Source organism: Prenolepis imparis, unplaced genomic scaffold (genome assembly GCF_030444845.1).
Source record: "Prenolepis imparis isolate NDT839.2.m4 unplaced genomic scaffold, iyPreImpa1.0 SCAF_17, whole genome shotgun sequence".
Taxonomy (NCBI): domain Eukaryota; kingdom Metazoa; phylum Arthropoda; class Insecta; order Hymenoptera; family Formicidae; genus Prenolepis; species Prenolepis imparis.
This window is the reverse complement of record NW_028141175.1, coordinates 252848-280128: the sequence shown is the minus strand read 5'-3', so window position 1 is coordinate 280128 and position 27281 is coordinate 252848. Positions and strand designations below refer to the sequence as shown.

At 32.1% G+C, this 27281-nt stretch overlaps 5 protein-coding genes across 11 annotated transcripts; 1 reads left to right on the top strand and 4 right to left on the bottom strand.

The window, feature by feature from the left end:
- Positions 1 to 114: 114 nt before the first annotated feature.
- LOC145946505 (uncharacterized protein F13E9.13, mitochondrial) lies at positions 115 to 12753 on the bottom strand. Of its 4 annotated transcripts, XM_083056116.1 has the most exons (9): positions 11879 to 12753; positions 11545 to 11627; positions 10939 to 11079; positions 10209 to 10408; positions 9833 to 9960; positions 8835 to 9195; positions 7281 to 7899; positions 3749 to 3868; positions 3093 to 3120 (listed from the first exon to the last, which is right to left on the bottom strand). In XM_083056116.1, exons 1-6 carry the CDS (start codon positions 11949 to 11951, stop codon positions 8990 to 8992), a joined length of 831 nt encoding a protein of 276 aa, XP_082912242.1. In that variant the 5' UTR covers positions 11952 to 12753; the 3' UTR covers positions 3093 to 3120; positions 3749 to 3868; positions 7281 to 7899; positions 8835 to 8989. The 4 variants fall into 4 exon arrangements, with proteins under 4 accessions (XP_082912245.1, XP_082912243.1, XP_082912244.1 ...); XM_083056119.1 differs by lacking the exons at positions 7281 to 7899; positions 9833 to 9960; positions 10209 to 10408; ... (1 more) ...; positions 11545 to 11627; positions 11879 to 12753 and adding an exon at positions 115 to 2495 and having other exon boundaries at positions 2645 to 3120; positions 3702 to 3868; positions 8835 to 8981; XM_083056117.1 differs by lacking the exons at positions 8835 to 9195; positions 9833 to 9960; positions 10209 to 10408; ... (1 more) ...; positions 11545 to 11627; positions 11879 to 12753 and adding an exon at positions 115 to 2495 and having other exon boundaries at positions 2645 to 3120; positions 3702 to 3868; positions 7281 to 7480.
- Positions 12754 to 13877: 1124 nt separating this feature from the next.
- Positions 13878 to 17687, bottom strand: Eif2beta (eukaryotic translation initiation factor 2 subunit beta). 4 transcript variants are annotated; one of them, XM_083056369.1, is made up of 7 exons: positions 17601 to 17687; positions 16604 to 16861; positions 16055 to 16211; positions 15945 to 15977; positions 14612 to 14802; positions 14199 to 14483; positions 13878 to 13995 (listed from the first exon to the last, which is right to left on the bottom strand). In XM_083056369.1, the coding sequence occupies exons 1-7, from the start codon at positions 17637 to 17639 to the stop codon at positions 13951 to 13953; spliced, it is 1008 nt and encodes a 335-aa protein (XP_082912495.1). In that variant the 5' UTR covers positions 17640 to 17687; the 3' UTR covers positions 13878 to 13950. The 4 variants fall into 4 exon arrangements, with proteins under 4 accessions (XP_082912495.1, XP_082912496.1, XP_082912497.1 ...); XM_083056370.1 differs by having other exon boundaries at positions 17491 to 17654; XM_083056371.1 differs by lacking the exon at positions 15945 to 15977 and having other exon boundaries at positions 17601 to 17682.
- Positions 17688 to 18083: 396 nt separating this feature from the next.
- Positions 18084 to 19604, top strand: LOC145946628 (uncharacterized protein CG1161). The gene is made up of 5 exons (XM_083056380.1): positions 18084 to 18329; positions 18431 to 18549; positions 18790 to 18904; positions 18991 to 19131; positions 19306 to 19604. The coding sequence occupies exons 1-5, from the start codon at positions 18270 to 18272 to the stop codon at positions 19453 to 19455; spliced, it is 585 nt and encodes a 194-aa protein (XP_082912506.1). The 5' UTR covers positions 18084 to 18269; the 3' UTR covers positions 19456 to 19604.
- Positions 19605 to 19888: 284 nt separating this feature from the next.
- On the bottom strand, positions 19889 to 21452 carry LOC145946623 (ADP/ATP translocase-like). Its single transcript, XM_083056373.1, has 4 exons — positions 21189 to 21452; positions 20805 to 21063; positions 20488 to 20719; positions 19889 to 20390 (listed from the first exon to the last, which is right to left on the bottom strand). The coding sequence occupies exons 1-4, from the start codon at positions 21340 to 21342 to the stop codon at positions 20124 to 20126; spliced, it is 912 nt and encodes a 303-aa protein (XP_082912499.1). The 5' UTR covers positions 21343 to 21452; the 3' UTR covers positions 19889 to 20123.
- Positions 21453 to 21608: 156 nt separating this feature from the next.
- Positions 21609 to 26606, bottom strand: Flo1 (flotillin-1). Its single transcript, XM_083056368.1, has 10 exons — positions 26413 to 26606; positions 25936 to 26011; positions 25763 to 25853; positions 25319 to 25462; positions 24992 to 25111; positions 23820 to 24035; positions 23563 to 23750; positions 23291 to 23501; positions 22764 to 22928; positions 21609 to 22684 (listed from the first exon to the last, which is right to left on the bottom strand). The coding sequence occupies exons 1-10, from the start codon at positions 26462 to 26464 to the stop codon at positions 22667 to 22669; spliced, it is 1281 nt and encodes a 426-aa protein (XP_082912494.1). The 5' UTR covers positions 26465 to 26606; the 3' UTR covers positions 21609 to 22666.
- Between the last annotated feature and the right edge of the window lie 675 nt (positions 26607 to 27281).

The window sequence follows — 27281 nt, the reverse complement described above, 5'->3', positions numbered from 1 at the left end:
CAATCAATTCGTGGATTCAGAAATATCTCAGAATATAGAAATTTTTTTTTAAATCCGATGATTGAAATTGTTTAGATACATCACAAAATCCATTTTGTGAAATTTTATAATATAAATGTATATATATATATATATATATATATATATATATATAATTAAATATAATATATGTAATATACAGGGTGTATCAGACCACCCGTCCACTCCTTTTATTTTGGAAACGGCTCAAAATTATGAAAAACCCCCTTAAAAGAGTAGCCTCTCGAAATAATCAAACACGTATTTCGCGATTTTTCATAATTTTGAGCCGTTTCCAAAATAAAAGGGGTGGACGGGTGGTCTGATACACCCTGTATATGTGTATATATATATATATATAATTATATATTATATATTATTTATATATATGTATTAAATACATATATAATTATAAATTTTTTAAAATATAATTTTTTATATATTATATATTCAATATACATATATAAATATATATAATATATAAAAATATATAATTTTCTAAGAATTTAAATCCTGGGATCCTAAATGTTTAACACAATTTGATGAGGCATGAATCTGGAGAGTCCAAGAATTTTATGACCAAACGGACATAAGGAATTATATATAAGATGCGCAAATAAATCTAATAATAATAATAATAATATTTTAGTGAGAACCAAAAGACAGACTGTGGAAGGTATAAAACAATCTTCAAGGCTTCGTGCATGCCATTTGTGATTTGGTTCGTGTACATACACCTTACGCACATTGTCATTTGTGTCAAATAAATAATAATTATATAATTAATAGAGTTTTAGCATTAAATGAAAGATTGGACAGATCAAATATATCTCTTAATGATACTGATATCGATATACGTCCTTGTGATATATCTCGTCCTTTTGTGACTTGTTTGCTCGAGGACCCTGTTAACCCTTTCACGACGGAATTACATTTCTCAAGTATTGTTTCGGTCAGCTGTACAAGGCCACAAATTTCAAAAAATTATTTTGTACATTAATATATTTTCTCGTTATTTTTTCTAGAATATATTTTATTGAAAGAAATTCATAAGAATTTATTCTTTGTGAGATTGATTCATCAACACTTTCAATATATTATTAACTAGAGCTTAAAAATCACTTCTCATTTCCATGTTTGTATGAGAGCAAGGATTTTTACTTTATTATCTTTATTATTAGAAATAAAAATTGGGATTAATATAATCTTTCTATCCCTTAACATAATGATTGCATTAATACATGGAGTTTAAAATATGTATTGTTCTGTGTAAAGATTTCTATCCAGAGAATCTTATGTGAAGACCTTATATGAAGGGGAGGGGAAAGGACCTTATGATGTCAAACATTTTCTTTAAACTGTCTATGATCATTTTAGAAAGGGTTAAACATGTCACTCGTATCTTTTTTTTTTCTAGAAAGGGTTAAACATGTCACATGTGCCTTTTATCATAATCACCAAATGTACACACTTCCTCGCACGCTTGCGCGAACAAGAACGCATTTGACAAGTAAAATTTCGTTACAATGAACTCCGGATCGATCGAACGAATTGAAATCATTGTTCTGAGCAGCAGCATTTTGTGTAAATTTATAATGATTTCTTACAAGTTGCAATTGACTCCCATTTTTATTACAGCAATTATTTTTTCTCTGCTGTGCATATATGTTATATTCTCATTTAAATCTTTAGCAGACAAATTTGTCAATTTTGTAAGACACTTTGTCATCTGATCTATAACATCTTGCGATATAACAATGAACAGATCAAATCGTCTAATCCTCGATTGAGAGCCTGACCTCAAGTCATTTTCTGACTTTTTATTAATTGATTTAGCTCGAAGAATTAGGCTGAATATACTCGTAATGTTTCTTTTCCATCGCTAACGGAAAAATGTCATTGAGAGTCGTTTGGCGTGTCATTGAATTACAATTACGCGTACAACAATCAGCCATTTTTGCAGAATGTATCAAAAGATTAGAGTGAACTCTACAACAATTATTACTATAAACACTACTCCGTACACATATACAATACATATTCACACGCACGCATTCAATATAAAATCTAATAATGGCCAGACTCTCATATCTGAGAGCCAGTAAAGTGTCTTATATCGGAGAAGTTAATATTTCAAATCATCGATGAAGAAATAGCATATACCGCAAAGTAATAAAGGATTACTCTTGTTAATCTTTTATCGATGATAATTCTTGTAAATATTAACTTTTGTCATTGCAGCGAAATTTCATCGAGTAACAATTTATCATTGCGTTAATCATCGCGTTTTAGGAAGAAGTTTAAGTACAGGTTGACCTGAGATCGGATGACTAGCATTTTCGGTTGTTATTGGCGCCGCTGTGACAAACACGCAAACGGTCCTGGCGACGTAGCCGCTTGCCTTTTGCCTGGCGCGTCTTGTTGCTCCTTTCCAAGCGGGTCCTCTTCAGGCCCTGAGTCGAGCGTTTCTGCAACACCTGCGAAGACAAGAGATAGCGAGTCCTCGATTTAACAATTCTTGATTATAAATGCTTCGAATTTTTGAATTATGAGTCTTCAAGATAGCTCGCGCGAGTGCGTATACGCACATAAGATTGCAGAAATTTGAGAAATTCTTCAAGTTTACCTCCTGAGCTCGTTGCTGGGCGGACCGGAGCTGATTTCCGATCCTAACTCCGTTATTATTGCTATCTGATGCGGGCAGTTTGTCGTTGTGGATGGCTTGCAATTCTGCGACAACTCTGCGCGACAATTCGTCGATGCTACTTCGATCTAGACTATCCAAGGACGTAGACACGGTACAAAGCGCGGAGGACGTGGAGGACGAGAGATCAGCTGGCGGCGTCGGGGGGACGTTTTGAGGAACGTCGACGGTTTGTCGGACGTCGACGTCCTTTTGGTCCTCTATCCATCTGTCCGGCGAAGGGGGTGGAGTGTCCGGAGTGACGGGGGGAGACGTACCCGAGACGACAGAGTACACCGACATGCTAGGGTGCTCTATCAGCAGATTCTCCATAGGGGAGGTTGCCACTTTAATGGGACCTTCTTGGGTGAACACTGCCGGTGGCATTTCATACCACGGCTCCTCCAGCGTACCCTCAACTGAAAGAAGGGAAAAGAGAGCACATAATCAGTCGAAATAATCAAGATGATGTAAAGCATAAAAATAATAAGGATAAAGAGACTGGAGATTCGGAATTCAAAAAATAATACTTGAGGAAAAGAAATACTCGAGATAAGGGAGGAAAGAGGAATATTGTAACATGTTGAAGTATACATATTTAACAGCATTTCATTCGTAATAAAGATTACAGAAATAACTCCAGATCATAAAACGCTTTACTATATACATAAACGAAATCTCTCAGATAAGATATTTTATGAATCAACAATAAAGACGATTAACTCGCTTTATAAGCGAAATTCCGGAAGTTACAACTACATTTATATTAATTCTTGCCTAACAAACTCATAAAGATATTAAATGAACAGCGTGTGAATCATTGGATAATGAAGAAAGACACTATTTTAACTATCTCTTTATCACACGTAAATATTTCTAAGAAAATCCCGATTGAAATTATAAATTAGAATATATGTATTATAATAATCTTTCTCTCCCCCTCTTTCTCTCTCAACATACATTGTTTATAGTAATTACCAAAAAACAATAAATTATGTACCAGTTCGGTCAATGAGGATCCATTCATCGTCCTCGACCTCCACTTGCCTGAATCTCCGCATTATCCCTCGGGTTCGAGGATCCTCTTCGAGCGAATCTTGTGTGCCGGAATAATTATTTCCGAACAAGTAACCGACAAAATTACCCAACATCCTGATCGTCCAACGTCTGTAATAATAATAATTCTATATCAATAATATTGTTTATACATAAACATATACATATATATTTATTTGTATAAATATCATTCAAATAAAATAATTTATTTCAAACTATTTATTTATTACTCATCAAATTATTATTTTTTAAACTAGTATTTAAAGTTATTATTTTAATATAAATAGTAAAATTAAATTTTGAAATATCATATATGAACTTTATTACTTTATAATTTCAGCTTAATACTTTGATATCAATATTATACATGATATATTTCTATCAAATATTTTTTTTAATTGGCATACTTGCAAGCAACACAAACAAAAGAAATTGTTTTTTAAATAAAAAAATATGAATAAATGTTATGCACAAATTTCAATGTTGATTTCCTCGTATTATTTGTTTAAAATTAATATCTTAATGTCGCTTTTCCGAACAGTGATATTTTTCAACAACTCTCATCTCATCCTTTGATTGAAGAATCGTACTGTTTATCCCACACTGGAAAAGAGGAAGGAAGAGGGGGAGAAGACAAGGTAGAAAATCGTATTCTTAGATACCGAGACTTCTAAGATTATAAAACGGATTCTTGGATCCCTGCATTTTGACTCTAACTCTATTTCTCTTCTCCACCTTCTCTCTCTCTCTCTTTCCCTCTCATTCATTCTGTTGTATAATCTCGACGCGTTTTCGTGGGCGCGCGAGCGAAGCGATCACGACGACCTTGATCTCGAATTTGCTTCTCTCTGGTTAGAAGGGCAACGAGTCCTCTCTCAGCCAGTAGTTTTCCTCGTTACATATACCACGTGCCAATTATATAATTATAAGTATACGAACTGACACAAATGTACACGCTTATAACTCATTTCCCGATGTTATCTTAATCCAAGTGGCGTAAGTCCTCTTTCAGAGACTTATTATTAGTCCTGTTATAAAGCTTGCATACACATTCAATAATGCACAAATGTACGTAATAGCCCATTGTGATATATGTATGTTTAGACAAGTTTCATTAATTCGATATACATATGCGCGCTTGGATAAAATTAAGTAGTATAAAATTAGCTTCAAAGATTCTTTTGATGTGATCCTTTCGAAAAAATATTGCAAAAATATATTTTTACTTCTGCATTACACAACACACATACAGAGACAAACAGATAAGTAGACACATCAGCAGACAGACAGGCAGATGCAATGTGATCAATAATCATTGAAAATTTTATCGTCTTTTGATAATCTTCCTAATTTTTTTTGGAAGAGATAACGTATAAATGTGTGTTTCCGCCTTCTGTTTAATTGACTGAAAAGATATTTTTTTGTTAATTGCAATTCAAAATTAAATACTAATGTATTCGAATTTTCGAAGAAAATTCACGTAATAAAATAATTACTGCGATAAAACAAATACAATAATAAATGCTAAAAAATATAATTATAATGAAAAATATAAATTTTTAAAAATAATAATATATTAAAAATAATATAAAAAATAATATAATTATTATATAAAAATATAAATGTTAAAATGATAAATTTGCAATAATCAAGCAGACTAAAAATAGAAATTAGATTTTTTTAATATAGACATCTTGTTACATTTGCATTTTAATCGTAAATTCTTTCAAATAAATTTACAGTTAGCATCTGTAAATTTATTTGAAAGAATTTACGATTAAAATGCAAATGTAACAAGCTTAGAATTCTTCTGCATATCGAATCATCGCATAAACGATTTTTTTCTTAATGATAATAATCTAACTCTAATAAAATAATCATATTTGTATGTGTGCGTGATTGTGCATGTAAAAATACATAGATTGTATAATTTATTCCTGTAATATCTCTCATCATCCTGACTTATTTCACAATTGGCTGAATGACTCACGTCATTCTAGAATCCGAGCTATTACCCGACTAGCGCGATATACTAATATCGGAAAGATTAAAGTATAGTTAATCTCCCTCTGTTTTTCTCTGTTCGTTATGCAAACATTCAATTAACGCAAAAATGATGTTAAATGAATCGTACAATAATAACAACATATAACAAAGTATAATCGACCCTGAAGTCGCCTTTCCATCGTACTGCTAATCCATCTCTAATTAGCATATTTTTTATGGAAAAATCTTATCTTGAAAGATATAATGCAACAATAAGATATATAACACAAAGACACATTCACATAACTTTCTCCCTTCTCCCCCCCTCGCATCATCCCTTCTCTCTTCTTCTTCTTTCACCTCCCCTCTCTCTCTTTCAGTAATCACAACTTGGCGTCCTAAACTCAGAGCCATCTCGTCCTTAATGTTTTTCTAAACTTTTTCCTATATTTATGTTTATTTCCACGCGCAATAAATTATACAAAAAATTATAGAAAAAGATTTACACAATTACAAAATGAGAAAATTCGTTAACAAGGCATTTCGAAGTAACTCTCTTCATATTAGTCGCATCGATTGATTTTCTCGATTGTTTTCGCATTTCCCTATAAAATATAAATAAGATGTACATTTTTATCAGAAATTTATTCTTCTCGTTTCACGAATTTCATGCTTATAGAATCGAAATAAATGATTTATCGACGAAATTAAACAATTAAATCATGAAAATTCGTGAAAATGGCTCTGTGTGATCGGCCTCTTTAACGATCGATACTTCAATTTGCCATTTTACTCCGTTTTCGAATTTTCCTCACATACACATAGATACACACGCACACATCCAGAGAAGCACACAGCTTGGCCGTGTAAAAGAGTTAGCTACACGATAAAGAAAGTAAATAAATTCGACGTCAGGCCATTTCGCTATCGTCCCACTTGCCCTCGCGCGTGAACGCCTCATTTTCCTTCCTTTCCCGAATTTCCCTCACTTTCTCGTACCATAAAACACCCATCGTATGGTGGCTTAGCTTCAACAACTGCACAACAACAACACAATCGCGAAAATCATCATTCGGACCAGGACTTGTGTCTTTTTAGGACTTTTATTCTCGTAGTTTTCCTCTCTTCTCTCTGAAATCTCTCTCACACTTGATCCAAGCGCGTCAATCAATAATCTCCAAAACCGTATGACAGAATGCGAATGACAATATACACAGAAGAACTGTCATCGTTCATTGTCGTCGACGTCGTCGTCGTCGTCGTCGGATGTCTTCTGATCACGTCAAAGTACGTCAATTCGATGTATACCGTCATCGCTGTTATAAGACGCTACACAATGCTACGGAAAGCGGAAAAGCGACATACATAGTTTACCGCTACGTTAGAAGGAAAGGAGAGAATGGAGAGAGAGAGAGAGAGAGGGGGGGAGAGGGAGAGAGAGAGAGAGAGGTGTACACAACAAAAAAATAATAATAAAACAAAAACCATCGGAGAGAGAGGATGGCACGGAAAAGAGCTTGCGAAACGATCGACTCGCCTGAATAGTATCGCGTTTGAGGAGCCGTGGTAGCAACTGCTCGCCGTCAGCTGATTTCGACTGTTGGCTGGCTGGCTGGCTGGCTAGGCAACCGATTACGAGGCACTGTGCGGGGGTGAGAGGCGGAGTTAGCGAGGAACGGTGGGGAACGAAGGGGGATTATAGTTTCCGGTAGCGGGGCAAGGAGAGGGAAGGGGGAGAGGAGAGGCAGTTAGACGCAGCAGAGTCGAACAGAAATGAGTTGCCTGGATGAAGAAGGGATTTTAGGAACGGGGAAAACGAGATGTGGAGGGGGAGCCTTTCCTCCCCCCCAGCTCCCCTTCATCTCATCGTCATCCGAGTCAGCCGAGGGAATGACGAGGACGAGGGTTTTATTTTATAGCGTAGGGGGAAAGACAATGTCGATGTATGGGATGTGGGAGGGGAGGAGGGGGGGAAAGAGAGTGGGGTGGGGTGGGGTGCTCCATAGAGCGATGCCAGGGGTGTATTTTGACGTGTGTGCTTGGTATAGATCCGCGGAGTCGATACGTTGCGTTAGAATAATGATTTTTTTTGCCCTCTCTCTCCTTCCCGTCCCTCCCCTCCTAAAAATGCTGATTCCAATGGTTCGTGGATTAAACTATGAAAGAGATAGCCTTTTGATTTTATTTCATATCGGATGTTTTGCAATTAAATTTTTGTAAGAATTATTATACTCGTATCGACCATCTGTTTGTTTTGATTTAATAAGGATCTATATATTTTTAAAAATGACGAAATTTGAGGAATGAGAGAAGGATAAATGATCCGCTCGAAATTCATTTGTATTTTGAGGTAGAGAAAAAAAGTTATCTATATTTTAAATTTGATTTTAATAACATAAAAGTCTATCTGGTATTTTTCATATTTATGATCTTGAATGCTTGTGGCAAAATATTGGAGATTGTTTATGTTTATAAACTCTATCTGTGAGTATATATATATTTTGACTTTATCTAAGAACGTAAATACATATATTCTCTCAATGTGTATATCTAATAATTCTGACATTTACAATGTTTTTGTATTAAGAAACTTAAAGATAAGATTATTCTTAATTTATAAGAATTTTTAAGATTATTCTTATCTTATAAATTCCGAGATTTTAAAATAAAAAAATTTCACGATTACTCTAAATATTTCTCTTGGCTTCCTTAAAAAATTCTCAAATCATTAAATCCTCAAATAATATTTATATTTCTATTATCTGTGTAACTCGGTTTAACGTCATATTGCATTTTCTCGTTTCGCAACTCCTTTGCAGATCATTTGTCTCATCTATCTTTCCCAAAATTTTGTCACGTTAAAGCTTCATCAGCTTTACAGAGCACGGCGTTAGCAATGACGGATCAATGAAATCTATGTTTTAGAAGAGAGCAGCTCTTTTCCGAAACATACCTCCTCTACTGCTACAATATACAGACTTACAATTAGATGCTCTCATTTACGTTCCTCAAAATTTCTCAGCCGTATTCCTTCTATTGCATGCAGAAGGAAGCGATGAGTTTTCTTATTAGATCGATATTTTCTTCGTACCGTGCGATTTTCGAAGATACACGAAGGGCCAGCTTCGATATTCAGCCCTGACGGCGACGGAGCCAATCGAAGGTGGAAGCTCGCTCAGCTGGTCGAACAGCTGCCGGGTTTCTGGCTGGCTCCTGCGCGCGCTGGCTCGACAGAATCGCGTGTCGTCATAGGCGCTGCTGCTGGCCTTTTAAATGTCCGACAAAGGCCTGGACTCTCTCCGGATCGGGCGCGTTCTCCCATCGGCCGGCCGTCTTCAGATGCGAGCCCACAATCAGCGCGTCCGCCGCGTTCGCGTAATTGTCTACGTTGTCCAACGTCACGCCCGAGCCGATCAGCAACGGCAGCCTCTCCGCGATGCGCTCCTGCACTTCTGCAAGGTGTAATATGTATAAATGTACATGCATATACGGCGTCTCTCGTTCTCACGTATCCCGTTTCACGGAATCGAATTCAAATCCTCGTCACATAACACCGTCGCGATCTCGTCAATAGACATTGATTTCTTTTTCTTTTTTGGTCCTTATCAGTTTAACAAAGCCTGTAGCTAATGTGATACCCCGCTGATATCAATAGTATTAACAGTATATACAGTTATTGATATATCTTTATATTTGAAATTCATACTCTTCACAATTTATTTTATTTTATTTGTATAGAACGTAAAATAAAAATTTCTAATTAAGTGCTAAATTTCAATTCTACGCATACGTGACAAATACGAGACAATAGAAAAACAACGCGAGAAATGATGAAGAATACGGAAGTACTAAAAGAATAAGATTCAACCGTTTATCAATTTTTTATTTGTAAAAGATTAATATAGATAAAAACTAATAAAGATTTCATCATTTTAGGATCTCAGATAATATTTGTATATATATAAATACCTGATATAATATTTGTATATATAAATATATCTTCTATGAAAATTTTTGACTCTTTTTTTTGGAGTCGCATTTATGTTATATGGAGATTCTAAGAAAAAAGTTTAAGAATAAAAAAGATACCTGAAAGATCCCTTACGCTTACTTCCTCTCCAGTTGCGTTACCGGTTAATATAACACCGTCGGCTAAAAAAAATTCCGCAGCTTTTACCGTCTCCGACAGGCTCACGTCGGAAGTAATCGCGTGCGAGCTGTAAAAATATCAAAGAGAAAGATGACGAAAAATAGAATGTTTACGCAAAGCTCTATTTTCGCGACATAAAATTGCGGGGGGGGGGGGGGCGTATAGCGTCAGAGAGCGTATAATTATTTCTTGTATAATTAACACTCTTAACCAGAGAAGTTCCGAGAAGATTTTCCTTTTGTTATTATTAGTGATTTTTTTTTTAATTATAAAGATATCCTTTTATCCATTTTAAATTAGCTTGAATGATCTCACCTGTGTTTTTTCTTGACATCGGCAAACACGAGAACGTCGTCTGCGTCAATCTGTCTTCTGTATCTCAATAAAGTTCCGGCGTTTGCATCAATAAAGCCTTCATCGGCCATGTGGGAGAAGACGAATCCTTCGGCTCTAATAAATTGTAATCCCGCAGCCTTGGCAACCGCGATCGCTTCCTTGTTACACCCTGCGAGAATCTATCAAAGCAACATTCGATAATTTAAAAAAATTTGTAACAAGTGATTGTAAATATTAAATATAGGGTGCAATATATTAAATAAAATATAGGATACAATATATTAAATAAGATATAATGAAATTATATAGAATATATTAATTAATGTGCGTCAAAAATTTAACATTAACAGACGATATTAGAAAAAATTAAATTGATATCAATAAATCAGTAACTTGATATCAAATTAATTTAGTAAATTTAATATTAATTAATCAATAAAATTAATCAATAAAATTAAATAAATCAATACATCTAATATATAGACATTCCACACGTGACATATTGATATTATATATAATTAAATCATAAATTCCATATAATTTTAATATAATTAACTAAATATAAAATCGATATAATTCGACAGCAGTTTGATGTCAATAATTTTATCATTTGGATAACGAAGCGTTTATAAATTGATGAATTCGAATATAAATACAAGAGAGAGAAAAAAGAATATTATATATGTGCGTATGTCAAATTTTTTTTTACCTGAACACCACATGCGATACTTTGCGGCACAACTTTCCTAACTTCTAAACAAATTCTTGTCATCATAGTTACGATCTCCGGTGATAGATCTTTCTGCCTGACGTAGGGAATATCGTGCATATTTTCGATCAGTATACCATCCTGGAAAATATATAAGCATTCAAGATCGATCGCAGGATGCGTTTTCGCAGAATTTTGTATATATATATATATATTTATAACCAGAAATCAAAATATAATATTGCAAAGATTTATACTTTATTTATTATTTATATATTAAATTGCCAATTTTCTATAAATTAATATTAAACATTTTTGCAGTTTTAATTTTCAAATTATAAATCTGTCAAAATAAAATCCATTTAAATATTAATTAAATGAAGATTTGATTTTTTATTAATTTATTTGAACTTAAAATTTAAAACTTCGTACTTTGAATTGCTTTTATCTCGATCCTCAATTGGCTTATTATTAATCTTCGATTGTTTTATAAATTTAAAAAAATTCAATTTGTGAGAAATCCATAAATACATTCAACAGAAAAACTCGAAATAAATCTTGAATACTTCATATATAAAACAATATTAATAATATTAGAAGAATTACCACGTAATATTTCGCATACATCGATGCCTCCTTCACCGCGTTTTCCACGATCTTCTCGATGCAGCCTTTGTACTTTGGTGTTCCTAAATGAATACACAGATTCACCCATTTCTTTTTCAAAAATTAAAATATTAAAATATTTCTAATAATCTTCAAGAATATCGCGGAGAAAAAAAGGGAAGAGAAAAAGAGAAATAAATTTGCCGACTATTAATCATATTTAAAGCGATTAGATAGATTTAATTTTATATATGACTGAGTTTATAATAATTATTACGCGTTTCAAAATCAATTGCGCATTACGCGCGCTAAATATAGAGAGAAGTTTATGTACCAGGAAGTGCTCCCACGTGCACCATTGCTATAATTGAGCAAGGTTTTGGGAATAATTTTCGGAATCTCAGCATCTCAAGGGCGATGAATAGTTGGACGTATACGTATTCAATCTAGCATCGCCAAACAAAGCCAAATAATGTCGTAACCGATGCAACAATCGCTATATATCGCGCCGGGATGCTGGCGATCACGAATCAGCTGACTGCTCCGCTGATGCGTAGTTATACTTATCTCTCTCTCTCTCTCTCTCTCTCTCTCTCTCTGTCCATCTCTCCTTCCTCCGCGCGTTGAACTCTCGATCTTTTTTTTCTTATCACGTTTCTTCGCGTATATACATATACTAAACGTGCCTCTCTCGATCCCATAACGGTTAGTCGGACTACTGATGTGTGCACACGCATACAGACATATGTATATATATGTGTAAGAAATATACACAAGTACCAAAGTAAATAAATAACTTATTACTCAATTTGCGTAATATGAATCTAAATGTTACGTGAAAGAAACTATTTAATAAATCAGAAATTAGATAATTTGAAAGAAAATTGAACATACATACGTCCTTTTATTGGTCGAACTAACGATAAGTACAATACTTTGACGCGCATGCGCAGGCACGTGAAAAGCAGACTGCCAACTTAAAAAAAAAAAACAGCGCATTTTTCAAATGCCGAATAGGTCCACTTTTTGTAAAAAGACTGAATTTATAAATACATTTTATTTGCTTTAATATAAAATTGAAACATAGTTACTACAAAAGATATTTAAAATTTTTAGTTTATTAATTTCTGAGATTTTCTTCACAAATATGCAACATATATGTATGGTATTTATTTATTATGCACAAATATATATTTTTTAAGACAAATAAACATTCTTTCGCAAGTTTGTAATGTTATTATGCGTTGGATAATTAATTAAATAATAATCATCCTTAGATATTTAAACTGAAGAATGTTATCAGAGTGTTGTATAAAATAAAGATGTATATACTTCAAATAAAGTATTTCCATATTGATTAGTTATTTATTAGATTTATTATACACATTTGTTAAAAAATTTTTAGTCAAATTCTTCAAAGATATTCGAAGAAACATGAAACAGTTTGAAAATTTATTATAGTAAAAATGTAATTAAATAAATTATTTAAAAAACTACTCTATATATATATATATATATAATCAAAAATGTTTTAAGGAGATTTTTATGCTTGCACAATTTCACGAATTTGTTATTAATCTTACAAAAGTTTATTCGAATCTATGATTCTTGTATGTACAAAAAATACAATAAATTGTTACTTAAATTTATTGTTAACAACAATCCAATATTATTCATCATTTAATCTGAAGAAAGTTTTTTTGTACAGTGCTTAAATAAACAAGTAAATAATGTTGCAATAAATGTAATTTTTAGTTTTTATAGGTTTTATTTAGATTATATTAATAAATGACAAAAAAACTAGAAATAGGAAATTAAATAATTATTATTTTGACCATTGTCGATATTTTACAAAAATCTGAAACTTGCTGAGAATAAAAAAAATTACAATTACTTTATTTCTCAGAAGTATTATAATCTAAGAATTGCCAAATTCAAAGAATTGAAATATTCTGAGAAATATTTGAAATTGTAACAATTAATAGAACATAAAGCAAAAAGATTTTAGTTAAAATTGTTAAGAGAAGAACAGTCATCTTTTTTTTTACAATAAAGATTGAATATACGAATAATGCTATGTACAGTCTTGTACTCAAATTGAAATTTAATTGTTGTAATTAAAACTTGTGTATAGAAAAAAAATATCAACAATAGTTAAAATAATATTAAAAAATGTAAAATTTATTAAAGATACTTGTGTAAATTTTCAAAAATTATATATTATCATATTCTAGAATGTAAATTGTATAATTTTTTATATAAAATCCAAAAGTTTTCAAATAAATAATTAATAAAAATTTAATTGTATTCAAATTAATTTGAAATGCAAACAGTAAATTTGTATCATTTATTTATATTTCATAATATTTTATTTGCACTAGCGTTTTCTTAAATAGAGAAAATTGCTTAGGCAGTTTTCGCACGAATAGCAGCGCGTTTTCCTGTGACAGCCTGTAAAATAGATATAGAAAAATCTTATTTATAAAGTAATAATTATCTTTTTACTTGTATATTATTATATTTATATAATACTATTATGTGGAGAACGTGCATTATTAATTTCCAATCTTAATTATTATCTACAAACGTAATAGAGCTATACAATGAATATATCTTGCAATATAATCATTGTATCACCTTAATGAATAACTTACCTGGAATCCAGACTTTATGCTAGCGACGGAGCATCTCGAACCACATGTCTCGCATTGTAAAAAGAAAAGCCGGGTATCTTTTTGAAGGATCGTATCCGGCGAACGACATGTATGACACGTGACATACTCCTTAATATATCTCCTAAGAACGTTCTCTATTTGCTTTTGTTGGAAGCGACCTTTGATAATCAATTGACTGTTACCGTCAACCGAGCCGCTCGTACCCAACTCAGCCAACAAAAAATCCAGTAAATGTTTTGGTTGCCTGTGCAATGTTTTACAAATCTGCACAGATATTTGTAAGATAAAAATTCGCAGCCTTTGTCTTACATCTCGCAGATATATTAGAAAGACAAAGAAAAGAGATATATTATAAACTTCAATTAATAACTAGTAATCAAAAGAACGCATACCTCGGTGAAATTGGCGAATGACGTTTTCTTCGTTCCAATTCGCACTACTTGTGGCGGACGCATGACGAATTTCTGTTTCTTGCCAGCTACCATGTCAGGATTCTTCTCTCGCATGATATTAAATACTCTAACTAATAACTCGTCATACGTATAATCTCTGTCCGAGCCCACCCACAAGCTCGGTTCCTCCACTAAGAAAAAAGAATAAACAAATTTTTATCTAGCATTAACTAGATAGATCATAACAGATGTTTTTGACTTATCTAACATTAATTAGATAAATCAAAAACATAAATTTATTTTTCAAACTCACATATGAAAATATTACAATTGAAAAAATATGAGTGCAAATAAAAATTATGTACATATATTTATATTTATGGAGTTGTTAACAGTTGAAAATAATTTAATTGATAAATATGTAGTGTGAACTATATTGCACATGGAAATATATAAGATTTATAAAATACATAATAAACATATTTTAAATATATGAAACGCTTTTCTCAAATCACAGATATAAGTAGCAAACATAAAGAAAGAATGTTTTAAGGTTCCTAAATTTGTTTTGACAAAAGAGAAGTATTTCAAAAGATAAGTTACAAAGCACATAATAGTATTTATGTTTGAAATATCTCTATATTAGTTTTAATAATACACAATGTCTTTAAGAGTGCGTCTGTAAAAAAAAAACAAAAACTTTTAAGAGTATATATTGTAAAGAATAATTAAATATATTATAAATATATATATAAATATATTGTAAAGAATAAACATTGATATTTAAATATAACTCTTCTTTATAATTTTTATTAAATATGTATTTTATGTTAGACTGTCCTTTCCCCTCATTATACAAATTATTAAAGAAAATTCACCGATTAAATCTAATTAAAGAATATTCAAAATATTTAATCATGAATATTACACACACACACACACACACACACACACACACACGACATGCATGCAAGTATATTCAAATTGTCAAATTGTTTTTGCAATAGTTTATTAAAATTGAGAACCATTGCTTTTAAAATTCCTTATTAAAATTATAAAATTAGTGTAAGTTTAATTAATATTAATAAGTAACATACTTTTATATTTAAAAGACATATAATGCTCAAAATACTAAAGTAATGTTTTGTTGTTATATGTGTGACATATATGTACACAATGCATGCATTCAAAATAAAAATTAAGGCTTTTAGACGATAAAATCTAATTTAAGAAATGTGTAAATATGATTTTATTGTGAAATTCATGCGGGAATAAGCAGAGAATAATTGAGTGCAGGATTGATTGTAATTAGAAAACACAAAGCATGTCTTACCATACTCTGCACTTCGCTCAGATTCAGTGCAGCATGTTAACAAATAATGAGTAACATAAACAACTAGACGCAAAAAGATGTTGGCACAAATCATTTCTTATGATACATACCATTCTCCTTATCTTCAATTTCCTTGCGTTCCTCTTCGGCTACCAACTCATCAAGATCCTTTTTCTTCTTTTTCTTTTTCTTTGTCTTTGAGAAGTCCATATCTAAGTCAAAGTCATCATCCATTATAATTTCTTCGACTTGTTGCTCTATAGGTTCCTGTTTAATAAATAACAAAATTTCAGAAAATTTAAAGCATAGCTTTATTAAGTCTTATTACTAATAATAAAAAAAAACTTGTTCAATTTTTTAATTTGTACAATTAAATTATCAATAAGAGTTAAATCAATTTTTTTATTTAATATATATATATATATATATATATATATATATATATATGTATGTCCTTTCCTATTTAATATTTTACACAATATTATTTTTTGTAAATTTGTCAAAATATTAGTCAGCAGAAAACAATCAAAAATTAATAAAAATTGATTATACAGATAACAGATGACAATAAAGAAAAGATACTAAAATCAATAAAGATAACCAGTATAAAAATATATGCTTCCACAGAATTTCTTATCTCTTTCACAAAAAATTCTTACCTCTTTTTTCGTATCGGGTAAAGCTACTTCTAACTCATCTAAGTTAAAAGCCTTTTTCTTCTTTTTCTTTTTTTTACCGAAATTTTCCAGGTCCAATGCCTCGTCGTCTTCGACAACTGCAGGTTCTGGCTCCTGATTCTCTTTGTCAACGGTGCTCTCGGTTGCATCACCGCTACTACCTCCTTCATTAAAAGCTGCATCAATATCAAAGGTAGTCTTCTTCTTTTTCTTCTTCTTTTTCAAAGTTGGATCAAATACCTAAAAAAAATATAGAATCAAAATAAGTTATACTGTTTATTATTCTTATAGTTCTGCGATTATACATATGTACAAGTATAAATGCAAATAAAAAACTATTAATAAAATTGACAAAAATATAATAAAAACTGTAACAGAGAATAAATTTGTAAACATATTGAGTTTTTCATAAAAATATTTTAGCAACAATTCAAAAGATGATATTACAAGACATCGATGACATGAAATGAGAAACATTAGCGTAACAAGGTTTTGAGGTTATTAACCTTAGATCATTATCGTATGTAAAATTTACGTGCTTTAAAGAAAAAAGATATTATAATTATGTAAAGAGATAATAAAACAACTAAAAAATAATTATAAATACATAAACAAAATTATATTTATTGTCAAAAGACGTTGAAATCGGATGAAGCACACCATGCGGAAATTTTACATATCGATAGTAATAACGTGATATTTTTAAGCGATACTCTAGGCATCAATTAACACTTCGTAAGAAAGTCCTATGTAAAAAAAAAAAGGGAAATTTTTCGAATATTCATTCCATAGAAAAAATTTAAATAAAACGGCAAATATTTGCCAATCACATTGAATGGAGTGATATGTCGGAAGTATATTTTAAGTACCGAATCCTCTTCCGTCATTTTTCCGCGTGTAGATCCTTCTTGTTCGAATGAAAAATCTCGAAGTCTTCTTCTTTCTCTTTTTTATTGGTTCCGAAAAACTTCAAACTCACCTCGTCGAGAGGATCGGCAAGGATCTGAGAGGATTGCATCAGAAAATACTAAAAACGATGGCTTTGCTGTGCTCCACTACCAACCTAGGAAAATGAAATAAAATAGAATCTCCCTAGGTCGAATCACGTGATCATGTGACGTCCGCAACCATAGAATATATAATACATAAATTAGAGCGCGTGTCGATGTGCGCGGCGCGTTCGACTTTTAACCTTCAAGTGGCGCCGCGTCACCGCGTCACGCGGTCGCGCAGGAATTCGGTGCGAGGAGTGGGGGTGTGGTGGGGGCTGGGCGGCTGGGCTGAGTGGTGGGGGGAGGCGCGCGCAGCGCACCGGCCCCCACCACACCCCCACTCCTCGCACCGAATTCCAATGCCTGCGCGACCGCGCGACGCGGTGCCGGCGCCACTTGAAGGTTAAAAGTCGAACGCGTCGCGCACATCGACACGCGCTCTAATATTATATATTATTCTATGGTTGCGCGATCTGAAATTGGCAACACTGTCGTCGCGTATGCGCGTCAAACGTCAAAGTCAGTATATCAATTTCTTGCGTTATGATTTGGACAGGCATCGTGTACAGTTGTAATTATTATCCTCATGCGTGATTTTGTGCGCGATTACGTTGAAAATTGGCAAACTCTACGTTTTTCTTAATGCTAAGGACACAATGTTAAAGTACATTTCTCTTGTCACGATAGTTATTTTAACCTGCCTGTCACAGTCTGAGGTTAGGATGCCTTTTCCGTAGCTTTAAGGTTTAATTAATTAATTGTTCAAAATTAATAATTAGACGATTACAAACACGTTCAATTACAAATGAAATTCCAGGCGCAATACGACGACAAGAGATGCAAGTGTATCTGTCCGAGTCTCTCTTCCGTTATAAATACAACGCAGTCGTCTACAGATCGTCTCACATATATCATAAACGTTCCACCATTACAATGGTAATTTTATAATTGGCGTAAACATGCAATATATAGTTTCCCTTAGTTTTATTTTAAGAAAACATTTTTTTCTCTTTATTTGCGGTTAAAGGCAATTTTATGTATAAATGTCAAAATGCATATATATGTGAGTTTCAAACAAATTGATATAAAAAGCCATGTATTGCATATCTATCACAATTTGTAATCTTATACACTATGTGAGTCATCAATATATTGAAATACATGTCAAATTTATAGTAAATGTGAAAGCGTGGTTCTACCAAAACTTGGAGATCAGATAAAAGGGAAAGAAGAAATATTTTGCCCAAGATGCGACTGCAAATATGAAAATAGAAACACAACTATTATTAAGGTACATATAAACTTTTCAAATAAATAAATAAATATAATATTATTGTGTAATCTGCCGATGCGATGGAAATGTTAATTTTGTTACAGATTGTAGTGATAATAGTTATATGGGTTATATCACTATTAGTGATATATATGTTGTTCTTAATTTGTTTGGATCCATTACTTAATAAGCGGATACATAAAGCTTCCGCAAATATTGGTTATCATGAACATAATAATGAAGATGTAAGTATGGAAGAAAATTCTTTATACAATTTTTCTCAGTATTCTCATGTTCTTCATAATTGTTAAATTTACTTATTATCTATTATGTAGAAACATAATAGATGTACTGTTAATAAGTAAATTTAACAATTATTTCGTTAATTAAATTAATTTATCGATAATTTTCTTTCAAAGGATGATTCATCTCTTGCACCTGGAACTTCTCACCCGATGGGAGAAAGGGGCAATGTTTTGAATCGTGTTGGACATCAGCAAGACAAATGGAAGCGACAAGTTCGTGAACAAAGGCGGAACATTTATGATCGTCATACTATGCTGAATTAAGAATTACATATTTTGTTAGAAATATAAAATATCTAAAATATAGAAGCTTTAGTTGCGACAATGATTTTTTGCAATATTTTGAGAAGTTTTCTACAAAAATTTGTATTGATAAAAATATATTGCAGTAGTAAAGAGAGTATTATTAAAGATCAGCAGATTACTCATTTTCATGGAATTGGCTGACGTGTTATAGCTGTTATGTTAATGTTAAACTATATGCAAAAATGTTATATATAATTTGTATATAATTTTGTGTGATTTTACTGTATATTAAACAATAAATTATTAAAATACATATTAATCGCTCGCATTGTGATGTACATGTATTTTTTATCAAAAATATTTATGAATAAATCACACAAACTTAATACTTATCTACAAAAATTTGATTATATATCATTTGTTAGTTAATTCGTGAACATATTTCAATAACTTTGGCCCCATAAGACTAATTTAAAAACGGTTTTAATATAGAAAATGACGAAAACTGAAAGTTATTTTTTGAATGTGATATCTTAGAATGCTTTTCATCTATATATTTATAACTTTATACAAAGATATAGATTTCACTATATGCATATATGTAAACTTAACATGATTCTTAATGGTACACATTTATAAGGCGATCTCTTATATATCACAATAAAATTTATGAAATTCCTAAAATTTCACAAATTTTTCAAAATTGCTCTTTCGATCGATTCCTTGACCGTGTCGTACAATGTCAAAACAAGAGCACCACCGGTGCCACGAAGAATGTTAGAGAATGCGCCTTTAAAGAAAGCTCCGAATCCTTCGAGCCTTGTTGTCTTTATCCAACAATCTAATGTATTTTTGTACATTATATCGGTCTTGCTTCGACCTGATTGCATCATCATTCGTCTCCTGACTGTATCGAAGGGATAAGATACGATGCCCGCTATCGTTGTTACTACCTGTAAGAAAAGTAAGGTATGAGAGACAGATTCGTAACAAAGACATTTATTTATTATATTTTCGCTGCTTCGTCATTATAAAAAGAGAAAAAGATACCTCGGCAATTATAAAATTCACGTACAACGGTGTATTCTTCGGATCGGGCAATGTACCCTTCACGGTATCATAAAATCCAAAGTACGTTGCCCGATATATAATAATTCCTTGCACGCTGACATTGAAACCACGATACAGTCCGAGAAGTCCATCTGATTTGAATATCTTTAATATACAGTCACTTATACCCTTGAATTCCCGTTTGTCGGCTTTTCCGATATCGGCGGCCAATCTAAAATCGATTCAAACCACACTATCGTCTCGTACAAATATAATAAAACGAGGCAAGATATACATTAGATGTACAAAATGTGTACCTGGTACGGGCAAAGTCAAGCGGATAGACGAATAAGAGCGACGTCGCGCCCGCGGCACCGCCAGCTGCTAAATTTCCAGCAAACTGTCGCCAAAACGCGTCCTCCGGCACGTCCCCCAGGAACAGAGTCTTGAACTTATCCTTGAACGCGAAATTGAGCGCTTGAGTCGGGAAATATCGGATCACGTTAGCGAAATTGCCTCTCCAGAAGCTGAGAAATCCCGTCTCTTTAGGTATACGTACAAACGCGTCTAGCATACCTGAAATGAAATTTTTATTATTAACGAATCTAATGTGTAACATATATGAGAATGCGATATATATATATATATATATATATATATATATATATATATATATAAAAATTATATAATTAAAATTATACCCTTGTAATGTTCTTCAGGTTTGATCTGTTTCGAGGTGTGCTGCACTTGCAACAACAATTTCACTCTCTCTAAAGGAGCAACCGCGGTCTTCGCAATTGCTGCGGATAGACCGCCGGCTAGAAAGTCCACTAAAAAAGATCTGTATACGTCCATTTCTTCTCTATTCGAAATATACTTCTGCGATATTTTCAAGAGATTAACATCCGCACATTCTTATGTCACACGGATTCCTATATATGTACATTTTTGCATTATCTGTCAAAAAAAAAAGAGTGAAGCGTAACAAGATCTACTATACCGCGAGTCGTTTGTTTTACCATTCACCTTCTTGAAAACCTAATAAATAGTGAAAAATCTACAACCATGTGGTCGCGAGAGAGTCGTAGAACAAATAAAAATAAGCAAGACACACTGAAAAATGTGCTTGTAACATTTACTTGCGTTATTGCTTTACACAAAATCGCATACATATTTATCCGTTTATAAAGCTTTATATGTATATATATATATTGGTCATATAAATATAATTCGAAGCTTATTGAAAGGTTACGCTATAATCATTCATATAAATGATTTAGATTCTCTGTAGCTTTTATATATATTTATAAACACGATAAAATATATTACTGTTTTTCTTCACACGCATCTTGCGAATACAGAAAATAGAACGCTTGCGCAGTCACCTTATAAATTTATTTCAAAAACTAAGAGGATCTTTTCTCATATTGAACGATATTTTATAAGTGATGTTTAAGAAACATTAAATATACTTTCAATTCTCTAGAAAGAGAGTCATTTGATAATTTATATTTAAAAGGTACATGTAATATATAGAATATATTTGGGAGAATGGCATTCGGCACGTTTTGGCATAGAATTATACATAGATAAACATGAACCATTACGATCGGCTCTTAAGAGATTCGACAGAACGCACACTTTTTTTTTTTTATTAACAAATATGCGTTAAATTGATAAAATATTTTAAACAGTTAGTAAAACGTGTTCATTGAAGAACGATTAATACACATAATATACACATACGTAATATCAATAATATCATGTTAATGTTATACCACACTTTCACTGTCGGAATGAATAAAAGCTCGAAATGGATGACTAGCGAGATTTCTTGTTTTTGCGAATATACTCTTAAAACTGTAGTTAAAATAGATCGCTTATTTAAATTGGTACTAATTATTCCTAATTTTCGACATTGAAAGTAATATGTCATTCAGAAATTACTAGTAATACACACGTGCGTTTCAGATAAATGGCACAGCAAAAGTGTGTTCTTCCTTCTCTAATAGAAGACTTTCCATATTATAAATTATACTTGATCTGTATTATAGGACAAAATGTATTTAAAGTAAATGTATGTATAAAAAAATCCATTAAATATGTCTTTGTAAATATACATTGAAGAACGATACATTGTAAGGATCAAGGAAATTCGAATGTTCTTGACATTGCACGTTTACGCAGCGTGAACAGACTGAAAAGAAAAGTTTATAGATGATAAGTTTACCTTACATTTTTCCTTAACCGTAGACAGTCACAAGCTTTGTGCGTACCTTTGTAATGTCCACGCCTGTCAAATTTTTAACAAGATCCGGAACACGCTGTACAATATTGAATACTTCTTCGGCTAATTTTTCCGCGCCAATAGTACCATTACCACTCGCGACCATAGTTATCTTTTTCGTTTGGGAAAGAGGGGCGGCTACTTCGGCGGCAACCTATAAAATAAATCGAAAAATCAGAATATCTTCCCGATTTTATTCGAGCATTCTCTTGAACACATTGAGATACTATAAAGATTATCAAACTTTCCTATTAATACTTTCTTCTATTCATATGCACAGAAATTTTAATTCAATAATGCTCAAAATGACATTTTCATTGCATGTATGTATGATTAATTAATAATCATATATATATCATTAATTATTAATTAATCATACATACATACATATATCATATAACAAATATATGATGAATAACTGATACAGATAAAGATAAAAAGTGAAACGGAGAAGAATAAGAGAAATAAATTAAAAATGTTAAAAATAGGAATCTTAGGAATATAAAGATTGTATACCTTTGGAAGTGCATCAAGCATCATATCTATCATGGCTGCGCTCTTGTACTCGTTCCATGCGGCGGCTTTCTTCGCCATTTGTTCTGCCTCTGCCTTAGCTTTCGCTTCGATGGCAAAAGCTTCCGCTTCACCGCGAATTTTGATAGCCTCAGATTCAGCTTCAGCCTCCATAACAAGGCGCAATTTGTTCGCTTCAGCCATTTTCTCTAACCTGGAGGCCAAATCTTGGATTTATAACGAAAACTCGACTTTTAAATACGCGAGTCGAATACCTGTATTTTTCCGCATCAGCAGGACGTCGTATAGTGGCGTCCAATTCTCTTTCGCGTCTTAGCATTTCCTGCTCCTGTACGGCTATCTCCTGACTACGTTCTACAACCTTTACTTGCATTTGCTCCTCCATAATCCTCTGTTTGGTTTTCGCCGCTTGAAGTTCAAAGGCCATTTCTGCTTCGGCTTTCTGCGAGTAATATTTTTACATTTGTAACTTGTCTACAGAATCATAGAAAGCGAATAAAAATTTGCTCACTTTTGTTTGAACCTCGACGTCGTAAGCGGCTTTTTTCAATTCGAAATCACGTTGTGCTTTTGCAATATCCGTGTCATTCAAGAAACGAGCGGCCATCCTTTGCTCTTCGGCAATAGCTTCTCTAATCTGAGCATCTCTGCGAGCCTCAGCCTCGCCTATTCTGGCGTCTCTCTTTACTTCTGCCGTACGTGCCATACCGAGTGCTTGCAAATAACCCTATAAATAATATATCTTCATAAAATACTATGTAATGGAATTTATGATATACAATGAGACCAGCCAATTCCACCATTTGAATAAGCAATGCCTGTGAATTACATATAAAGGCTACATGTATCACTGTGAGTGACATAAAAGACTATATTTATCACTGTACTGCAATATAATATTGAATTTAATCTTTAATTAGCGTTCTAATAATATTAGTATTTTAAATATTTTTTCTAAATAATGCATACTGAGACATTTTTAAAAAACTATATTTCTTATTTTTTTGTCAACATCACAAATCTTAATTAAAAGAAAAAATTAAAAGAACAAATTTAAATTTAAATGAATAATATGTTCTTCAAAATGCGTTATTTAAAAATATCTCAATAATCAATTAAATGTAATGATGTGTACTTTGTAAACAAAATATTGCAAGTGCGCACAATTGTGCTATTGCTATAAAAAGCGATGAGAATATGCTGTAAAATTCTGTTTCCCAATAACTGAAGAATTTGTAGTAATAATGTTAGAAGACGTAGCAGTGTGTGCCAAGACACAATAGTGAATACAATAGTGGTAAAATAAAATTTAAACATACCTTTGCCCCCTGCAAGTAGCAAAACAAAAATGTATTCAATATTTACAATATACAAATGGATCTTACTATATTAATTATTAAAAACCTACATATTCTTCTTAATGAGAAACATTATTTATTTAAAGGGGGTCTTTTAAATATCTTTGTTTTTTTATGTACACTTTAGCAATTCAATTATAATTTGGAGATGTATGCAATACAATGCATTAAATTTATATGTCATTGATATTATTTTTCTTTCATAGTTAAATTTTTGAATATTTATATATTTGAATTTTATACTTTTGTCATTTGTGTGTCATATATTTTAGTAATTTATATATTTGTAAATTTTTTGTTTATTAGAATTGTGCAATAAACTTACTTCTTCGTCTCGAATATCTTTTAATGTATATGACACAACAGTAATGCCCATATTGACTAAATCACTACTTGCAACCTCAAACACTTCCTTGCTAAATTTTTTACGATCTTTGTAAATTTCCTGTGAAAAAGAGAAAACAAAGTCAAGCATCCAGCTATGGCTTTTTTAATTATTAATAATTTAAAAGCATCCACTGTAAATATAACAAGAAAAATTGTCAATATCTCCATAAATATTAGTTTTAAAAATATTTTTGTTCTTTTTTATATAAAAACAAACTATCATAAAAACATTTAATAATTTTTTTGGTGCTGCAATTTAACTCACTTCTACAGTCATACTGCCCATTATAGCCCGTTGATGTCCTTCTAAAGTGACAAGAGCTATGTTGTGTATTTCGTCTTCATTTTTTCCAAGAAACTGTTCACATGCCGTAGATAGCATTTCCTCATTTTGTCCTTGAATTTTTACCTGATACCAACATAATTGTATTTGACATATATCTCTATTAAGCTAATGAAAGTTTTTTTAACTATTAATCTCTCTTAATCTCTGATTAAGCTAATGAAAGTTTTTACATTTGCAGAAAATACTTTTTCAAAATTTTATAAATAATAAATATATACTATATATTTTAAAGTAAGTAAATTTACATATCCAATTTACAATAAGATTAATTAATACAACTATATTAATATATGCAACTATAATAATTATAGATAACATCATATATAGAAAAAATTAATTTTTTTTTTTATTACAGTATATTACCTGTGCTATGCCTGTTACAGATATTGGTACTCCTTGACAAGTATACACTGTGGGACTCTCAACTTGTAAAGTCATTGTATTCAAAGAGATTCTATAGAGAGTAAGATACATATACATAAAACTAATGAATTTACGATACTACTATACTGTGATAGTACTTCTGTAACACTTACTTTTGCACTTGTTGAACGAATGGCCAAACAAATACTCGTCCTCCAGGTACCAAAAGAGGTTTGCTGTAGCAACATCCTTGACGCAAAAATTAAAAAAAGTTTAAAATTATATAAATGCAAAGCGGCAATATAAAATTACAAAAAAATCCAGAAAAAGTAGCATCTTTCGGCAATCAAGATTTAAATCAACATAATAAACATTTCCAAATTATATATACATATATATATATATATATATATATATATATATATATATATATAATCTGACATGATTAAAATAGATCAGGCGTAATTATTCCTGATCGATCCCGCGTTTCCCCACCGCTGTATCATTCTGCGAATCAATTATCTCGCAGCACAGGAGGAGCGCTCCTCCCTTTCTCTTCTTTTTTCACGAATGATTAATCAGCATAGATGCAAAAAAAAAAAAGAATAAATAATTTCTTATAACGATGAACCGTCTTGTCGCAGATTTACCTGAAACCACAAGTGCCTCATTTGGGCCGCAAGTAACGAATCCACAACTCATGATTACGCGTTGACGTAATAACACAGTGTCAGACGCAATTTTACGCACTTGTACAATTGACAATTATGTACAATCACAGTATCAGAGAGAAGCCTGAGAGAGGTCATCCCGGCGTTTTTCTTCGAGGTCCCAGTGAGTTCTGCGGTATATCGGAGCTAGAATGCGTTCGAAAATCCTACTTTTAGGGTAAAGCAGCATTTCAATTGACCAATCGGGACGAAAGGAGCAGAGATTTCTTCGTTCCGATTGGTCGATCGAATTTAAGGGTAGGATTTACGAACATACTTGTAGAGCTCAATGGAAGACCAACTATGGCGGAACTGACCGCCATATTTAAAAATAAAAGGTTAAGCTCCTTGCACAATGCTAAGCGATAGCGATAGGAATAGCGCTAACGATAGAAAAATATCTATTCTCTGTTCTTATTGGTGGAATAAAAAATATTTACCAATAGGAACAGAGGTTAGATACTATTCTATCGCTATCGCTATTCCTATCGCTATCGCCTAGCATTGTGCAAGGGCCTTAAAAGGCTTGATTTTTAAGAAATAAAAAACTCATTACCTGTAAATATATGTATTTCTTTGAAATATATATATTTTACTGTGAATATCATGGAGGTAAGAAATAACAGGAGGGAGTGTAAAGCCTTTTAAGTAGGGGGGGGGGTAACAACACCAAATGTGATTGATTGGCCACAGTAATATGGCGTTTTGTATTTTTTTTTCATTTTATCTAACCTAACGCTGGGTCCACAATAGATGATTTAAGCCCTAAGCCTTAAGAAATTGATCAATCGCAGTCAAGTATGAGGAGA

Excerpts from the sequence above, each read along its gene's own strand:
- LOC145946505 (XM_083056116.1), bottom strand. The coding sequence starts at position 11,951 with ATGCTGAGATTCCGAAAATTATTCCCAAAACCTTGCTCAATTATAGCA. Across the intron at positions 11,080-11,544 it reads TGTATGCGAAATATTACGTG|GATGGTATACTGATCGAAAA; the intron begins GTAATTCTTCTA and ends TATATTTTCCAG. Across the intron at positions 10,409-10,938 it reads GTATCGCATGTGGTGTTCAG|ATTCTCGCAGGGTGTAACAA; the intron begins GTAAAAAAAAAT and ends TTGCTTTGATAG.
- Eif2beta (XM_083056369.1), bottom strand. The coding sequence starts at position 17,639 with ATGCAATCCTCTCAGATCCTTGCCGATCCTCTCGACGAG. Across the intron at positions 16,212-16,603 it reads TACCCGATACGAAAAAAGAG|GAACCTATAGAGCAACAAGT; the intron begins GTAAGAATTTTT and ends TTTATTAAACAG. Across the intron at positions 13,996-14,198 it reads GCATAAAGTCTGGATTCCAG|GCTGTCACAGGAAAACGCGC; the intron begins GTAAGTTATTCA and ends TCTATTTTACAG.
- LOC145946628 (XM_083056380.1), top strand. The coding sequence starts at position 18,270 with ATGTTAAAGTACATTTCTCTTGTCACGATAGTTATTTTAACCTGCCTG. Across the intron at positions 18,550-18,789 it reads AACGTTCCACCATTACAATG|TAAATGTGAAAGCGTGGTTC; the intron begins GTAATTTTATAA and ends TCAAATTTATAG. Across the intron at positions 18,905-18,990 it reads GAAACACAACTATTATTAAG|ATTGTAGTGATAATAGTTAT; the intron begins GTACATATAAAC and ends ATTTTGTTACAG.
- LOC145946623 (XM_083056373.1), bottom strand. The coding sequence starts at position 21,342 with ATGGACGTATACAGATCTTTTTTAGTGGACTTTCTAGCCGGCGGTCTA. Across the intron at positions 21,064-21,188 it reads ACCTGAAGAACATTACAAGG|GTATGCTAGACGCGTTTGTA; the intron begins GTATAATTTTAA and ends ATTTCATTTCAG. Across the intron at positions 20,391-20,487 it reads TGAATTTTATAATTGCCGAG|GTAGTAACAACGATAGCGGG; the intron begins GTATCTTTTTCT and ends CTTTTCTTACAG.
- Flo1 (XM_083056368.1), bottom strand. The coding sequence starts at position 26,464 with ATGAGTTGTGGATTCGTTACTTGCGGCCCAAATGAGGCACTTGTGGTT. Across the intron at positions 25,854-25,935 it reads TTCGTTCAACAAGTGCAAAA|AATCTCTTTGAATACAATGA; the intron begins GTAAGTGTTACA and ends TACTCTCTATAG. Across the intron at positions 25,463-25,762 it reads CTGTAACAGGCATAGCACAG|GTAAAAATTCAAGGACAAAA; the intron begins GTAATATACTGT and ends TGTTGGTATCAG.